The 6,963-nt window shown below is 41.9% G+C and overlaps 1 protein-coding gene across 1 annotated transcript; it reads right to left on the bottom strand.

Moving 5' to 3' along the window:
• Positions 1 to 710: 710 nt before the first annotated feature.
• On the bottom strand, positions 711 to 4,637 carry GJD4 (gap junction protein delta 4). Its single transcript, XM_041489915.1, has 2 exons — positions 4,574 to 4,637; positions 711 to 1,897 (listed from the first exon to the last, which is right to left on the bottom strand). The coding sequence occupies exons 1-2, from the start codon at positions 4,635 to 4,637 to the stop codon at positions 711 to 713; spliced, it is 1,251 nt and encodes a 416-aa protein (XP_041345849.1).
• Positions 4,638 to 6,963: the final 2,326 nt, after the last annotated feature.

Here is a 6,963-nt window from a genome sequence, read left to right on the forward strand (position 1 = left end):
ACCTACCCTACTTCAGTTTGAAGCAATCCCTCCTTGTCCTGTCACTACACGCCCGTGTAGAAAGTCCCCCTCTCGCTTTCCTTTAGGCCCCTCAGGTACTGGCAGGTGTTGTAGTTGAATATCTCAGGTGTGATCAGACTGCAGCTGGCACCAGTGTCAGAGGAAGGTGCTGCCCTGGCACTGCTAGCTGGGAGAGGGGTATTGCCTTCAAGCAATAGGATCCAGGGGTTTTAACAAATTAACACTTTGCTACAAAACAAGTGTTTTTATTTTATTCACTGCCTAGTCTTCTTGAATATCCTGTCTTAGAGTGGGCTTTGAGAATTTAGTATGAGGAGATAAACTAGGCTTCTGAGAGTAGAAAACCTGTCTTTGCTAAGGTCAATCTTTTGCAATAAAACTAGGTTAGAATAAACAAGTGTTCACACACACTCCTGGAAAACCAGGTCAGTCACATCAGTGACAGTCCACAGCCTTTTAAAACAATCTACATGCAAAAAAAACCAAACACGTCACATTTTCTAAAGAACATGTCCCTTAATGTAATACCCTTCAAACTCTTATCCAAAGTTTTTGCTTCTTCTCTAATGGAGTAGAGTGTCTCTGCAGCATAACCACAGCCAAGGGATTCAGCTGAAACTCCCTGAAGCCTCTTCAGTGCTGCAATGATTTGCCCTGTCAAGGTCACAGCACAGTGTTCACTCTGGCTTCTATACCCATTCGGACTTTTTTGACCTCAGGCAGCTTGTGCTGCTATAATTCGATTGTGCATCAGGGCTTTTTAGCTCAGCTGTAGGGTAGAACCCTAAAAGCTTGCTCTGGACAACAGCGGAAGAAACTCCAAGGGGAGACTCGATCTGAGGTCTCAAAGCCAGGGCAGTATCTTTAATGAAGTCTTGCTGAAGTCTGGGTCTCACTTGGCTGCAGGGAGCTCCTTGGTGGTCACTGGCACACAAAGGTTCTTCAGTGCTCTGATGTTTAACAGCAAGGTCTCCTGGTACACAGCACTTACTGCTGCTGCTGATGTTAGTGCAGGCACTTTGCTGAGGGACACCTGCAGGATGAGGAACAGCCTCTTCTTCCTCGTCAGGGAGGAGCGAGCAGGTGCCATCACTGGCCTGACAGCTGTTTGCTGCTGGGCCATCCCCATTTTGAGGTGGAGAAGAGCTACTGTGCTGGACTGGGGGAAGATATATCATGCACTCCTTCTCTGTGCAGAGGTTTGCCAGCTGCTTGTTCTTCTGGTTTCTTGCTGTCATTCTCTGGAGAGCACAGACGAGATCAGCAAGGCTGAGCAGAAAGGACAGACTGCTGACCCCCCAGATGAAAATCATCATGATGGATTTCTCAGTGGGCCGGGAGATGTAACAGTCAACAGTGCTTGTGCAAGGTGAGTGGTAGCATGAAAAGCGGTCAGGAACAAAAAATCCAAAAAGAAAGTATTGTACAGCTGCAAAGGCAACCTCAAGTAGGGTCCTAATAAAAAGATGAATGGTATATGCCCCTGAAAAATTAAGGACACTTAGGCTGTCTGCACCATAATAATCTTCTCTATTGACAACTGCACTTCTACAGAGCTCCTTCACATCTTCAGGGCTTGATAAACCCTTGTTCCTCTTGCACCCATGCACCAGACAGTGCATTCTTACAATGTACATAGCTACCTTGTGCAAAACATAAATGCTGAATGCAGCATAGGGCAGCAGGATAGACACGGTCTGAATGAGCCAGAACCTGAAGTGAGACACGGGAGAGAACAGGTCATAGCAAACGTTGGAGCATCCTGGCTGCAGGGTGTTGCAGACAAAGCGCTCCTGCTCATCCTGGTACAGGGGGTAGCCTGCTAACACCACCACTGCCATCCGCAGCAGGACTATTAACATCAGCCAGATCTTCCCTGCAAGAGAGGGAAAGAGAAGAGAGTCAGATCCTGAGAAGAAAGGTCATACAGTGATACTCTTTCTATACATGAGGCATTTGAGGAAACAATCTTCCCTCTTATTAGCTCCTTTTTTTTTTTTTTTTTTTGACTGGGGCTGAAAATCCAGTGAAAAATGTGTAGCTGACATATTCCATAATCTTCACCTAGGCTCGACAATGTAGGAGTTAAACACAAAATAAGCCATGCCAACTGAAACCTAATGAAAACACTCTGATAAAAAGAGATCAAAACTGACTAAATAATACATTTCATTCACAGTTTTTCCTTGTTGTTGGGTTCCTGCACCTGAATTTTGTCCTATTTCAACAATACAGTTCAGGTAACACAGTATGAGACTCATCTAGACTGAAAAGATTGCTCCATGACATTGCATGTAAAGTTCACTGTGGCCAGCAAAATCTTTGTTGTGTCTAGAATGGTATTTACTAGCAACCATCAGTTACTTATTTTTATTATTAACAAACTTATGCAAAGTGTTCTACAAACGTACATTTGTGCAAATGTTCACCCATTTCTCTCTGTTGCTTCTTTGGTTGTCTCATCTTGGCCATGATTTCCAACCTTTGTCCACCTCAGTGAGCAGCTTTTCTCCACTCAGACCTAAAGGTCCCTTCTGTCAAACCATTCTATGATTCTATGAAAATCTAAAACCTTTTCCTGGGCAGGATAGGAAGGTTTAAAGATATACAATTCTGTTGCCAAAAGTTAAAAATGCATTCTGTACAAACACATATTCAACATCTGAACTTGAGTTTAGCATTTGAATTTCTCACATTTCCTTTTGAATCCTGTCATCAATTCCCTATATAGTTTTGAAAAAGTAGTTCAATTTAATAATCCTCTACAAGAAAAGAGGAAAAACACAGTAAAAAAAAAAAAGGTGTGGGGGGGAACCCACATAAAAGAATTATAAGATTAGTTCTGTTTTACAGAATTGTTAAGACACAAATTGTAAACACAAGCAGAGAAACAGCAAGACTCAGTGACTAAAGAGAAGTATATTAGACAGAATTAATGGCTGAGAAATGTACTGAAAAATCAAGTCATTAGCAGTGAATGCACATCTCACATGCACACAAGGTTTTGTGTGCAATCTGTGAAATAGCACCAATACACATTATAAAGGCTTTTAAAAATATACCACAAAGCATTTTTCTATAAACTATTTTAAACACTATTTATGGGTGTTGCCTTGGAGAATTTTCTTCTGTATTTCCCATAAAGCTATTTCCCAGTAGTTGGTGCTAATTTAAAATATTCAAATATTTCCACAACATTGTGTGATACCTATTATTGTACTGAACATACAGTTCAAGTGCCCTCTAAAATCCATTTGTGGCCAGTAGATTGATTATGGGCTAGAACAGCAAAACTGCACTCTGTAGTGAAAAAACATGAAGAATGTGTAAGGTTTATGAGAGATCATCAGAGAAACTGCTGCTCCTGGCAAAATAATGTATTATCCAGCCGTAAATAAATTGAGGCCTTTCCATTTTATCTTCAATCACCTGAGTTGTAGTGGTGGTTTTGCTGTGTTTCCAGCTTCCCGTGTTTGCTGGCAGGCTGCCCTGTTACTCACTTTTTGACACAGTGTGGGTCAATGGGAAACACCAGCTCTACAGCATCCATCATCTTTAGCAAACCATGTTTCATCCTTTGGTAGCATTTTTTTTCCCCTTTTGAGGACCTCAAAGTGTTTGAAGCTCATTAGTTAATTAGGCTCAAAATACTACACGCTATTTCACTATCAATTTTTAATTTGAACATGTACAATGGGGAGTACTGCTTAAGAAAAATCAATGGCTCCTTAGGAAGTAGTTTAGTGTGACATACACTTGAGAGATAACCCCTCCATGCATCCCTGTCCCTAAAGACCCAATCTTGATTTAGCACACAAGAACAAGCCTCTCCAGCAACCCCGCTGGGGCTCAGCTGGATGCTCCCTGCAGTGCACAGCATAAACTACAGCAACTGCTGCAGGCAAAGAGTCTCTAAAGGGCCCTTGAAAGTTTTTCTCTGGCTCACACTTTGTTCATTGTAGCCCATGAAAGAGGAACAGAACCTTATTTAAATTACATGGGTGAAAAATAAGCAGCAAACAGCTAGCTAAGGAAAAGACAATGGCATTTTGCTGGGGTTTGCTTTTTTTTTAAATGCATATGATCCTTATTTGTTTACAAAAAATAAAGAATGGAAAGAAATAATTAACCACAATGGTAGTAATAACAAACTTCCTCCTCTGAAAGAGAGTGGGTCTTCTGTCCTCTTTTTTAACTTTTGTAATTTGTTACTCAAGCTATTGCCTACATTCTACCATTCACTTTATGTGGAATAAGTTCAGCATTACTTCTGTGTGTTTTTACCATGATGCCTTCTTCCAGCTGACAGGAAGCCCTGGCATCAAGAAGACCCAAATTTGAAAACCTTGCCAGAATATTTTATGCAATGTTTAGGAAAAATCAAAGAGAGAGAAGTAATCTATTTAACAAGAAAATAAATGCATTAATCTCTTCTATCAGGTATCAAGAAAGCAACTAACAGCACAGATCACAGAACCTGAAATTAAAGTTGATTATCAGTAGGGCACTTCAGGATATGAAGCAGCAAAAGAAAGAAGAGAGGTCTACTTACCTACAATAGTCACATTATAATTGAGTGTGACTATCAAAAATCCAAGTGAGTCCCAGTGCTCCATGTTGAACAGGCTCAAAACATTTCCAGCTCCTGATGTCCTAAGAGTTTTGTCATTTCCAAAGGAGATTAGACCTAGACAGGGAAGAAAGCAGGTAGAAAAAGGGAAGAAAAAGTATAAAAGGAAGGAATTTTTGCTGAGGGTCAAGGACAGAAATCAGGAACTCAGCCACAACAATGTGTTGATGAATTGAATTTGAGGATTTGAACAGGACTTTTAGTTTTGAATGTTGATCTTCAGGCTTTAACACGTTGTCTTACAACAGCTCTGACTTATCAGATCCAATTGCTCCTACCTCTGTGTGGATCTGTCCAGGCAACTGCAAGTGGACAGGCAACAACAGGAGTGACCTCTGCCATTGTAGACTATTCTTACCCTCCCAGGGCATACCAGCCTCCTGGCATTGCTGAGATACTTCAGTGGTGAAAGACAGGGAGAGAGGAAAAAATAGCATAGACCAGGAAATAACAGACCTCTCTGTCTCCCCACAAGAATTGCAGATGAATTAGAGAAGGAAAGGAGATAGAAAAGGATGAGCATCCCTGTGCTTGAAAGGCAACTTCAGTTCAGGTCACTGGAAGCTATACCATTGAAATTTCCCAAAACCACTTGGCTTTTAAATCAAAACCTCCTTGACAGAACACCATGGCCCTGTCAATCACAGCCACACCAAACTCTCCTCTGTGTGCTGAGCCAGCCAGCAGGCTGAGCCTCCCTGCAGATAAGATGAAAAACAGGGCAAGCTTTAAAAAATAAAAATCCTAAGCGTGGGGCTGGTTTTCAAGATGCCACAAGTCACTAATTTTTAATTTATATCAGTCCTTTTGGCTGAAACTGCTTAGTACTTCACTCAAACTGCTTGGAGATCACTCAGAAGATATTAAGGGTGATTGACCATCATTCTCACACCCAGCAGTGGTGAAGGGAGCTCCCACTTGGAGCAGAATGCCTGTGGGCTCAGCAAGATGCAACTGCACAGCATGTCCTGGACATTGTGCCACTGTGCTGGACCCCAGGAAAAAGCAGGGGTGAAAATAAGACTCTCACCTTTTTGTTCCCTGCCTCATTTTTCACCCAGGTTACCTTGGGGAAAATAATCTACCACCATCTTCCAGCCACTGTTCCACCAGTTTTGGGAGGTTGCACTGTCCTCTTTAACCTGTGCTGTGGCAAGGATGGACATACTGTGAAAATTTAGTCAGGAAATAGTAACAATCCCGACAAAAGCAGCTGAAAAAGGAGTCTGTGTGTGATCTAGCAAGGGAAAATAGTGATTTCCTGACACCTGTGGGGTGGCAACAGCCCAGGCACGGGCTGGGCACTGCAGCCCTGCTCGTGTGCTTCAAGCCACGACTGCTCTGGGGAGCAAGGGGAGCTCAGAGGGAGCTGTATGGAGATGCTCCATGACCTGGGGGCACTGCAGCTGGGCTGAGCTTTGACTGAGCACATCCTACCTGAGTAAAAGGTAAAACTAATAGTTTCATATAGTAAAATATACCTGCACAAATACTTTCTCCCCAGCCCTCTGCTCACAGGTTTTGCAATGTCTTGGTAGAACACACTGAGGATCCTCTCTGTAGTAAGCACCATCCTAAGGAAACCCTAAAAGTGGGGTTTGAAAAGATGGCCCTTCAAAACCCTTTCTCTGTTATCTGTGTAAAAAGATTTTTTTATTGCAATAGTAAATACAGAAATGTTATTGGTTTCAGAACTGATTTATGTAAAATATTTGCCAGACTGCCATTTCTTCTGTTACCAAGTTTTACTTATGGTTTGTGATGATGGTTTTAGCTTCATTTACTTGCACACACAAATATTTTCTTTTTCTTTTTTTTTTTTTTTCAACCAGAGGTGTGTGTGTGAGAAGTAAGGGAAGGAAGGAAAGCTGGAAAAAGTCAATAGAGCAAAGATGCAAACAGCCAAGATATGAATTCTGCTGAGGTATGAAGGTATTCCTGGTTAAACACCCTTTGTCAAAAATAAAAAGTCAGGAATGCCAAGATGGTGGCAGGATATGAATGCTCAGCAGCTGCATCCACACAATAGGCTATAAATTGTCTCTGTCAATATTGTTGGTTAAAATATCCTTGCCTGTCGTTGCTGTGAGACCTCTACCATTTGTGGAAGAGGGATAACAGCTAAGAATTTAAGCCCCCAGATTGTTGCCTGAGGAACTATACCAGGCAACAACATCTGATCCCACAGCATGGATGCACTGAGATAGGATGGCCTTTTTTTTTTTCCTAAAAGAAAGCAGGCACCCTCCAGAGTCACAGTGCAGCTTAGCTTAGGTCAGGAAGCTTGAATTACAATTTAGCTCTTTCAGACA

This window comes from Pyrgilauda ruficollis, unplaced genomic scaffold (assembly GCF_017590135.1).
Source record: "Pyrgilauda ruficollis isolate IOZ18807 unplaced genomic scaffold, ASM1759013v1 scaffold12, whole genome shotgun sequence".
In the NCBI taxonomy this organism is placed as follows: domain Eukaryota; kingdom Metazoa; phylum Chordata; class Aves; order Passeriformes; family Passeridae; genus Pyrgilauda; species Pyrgilauda ruficollis.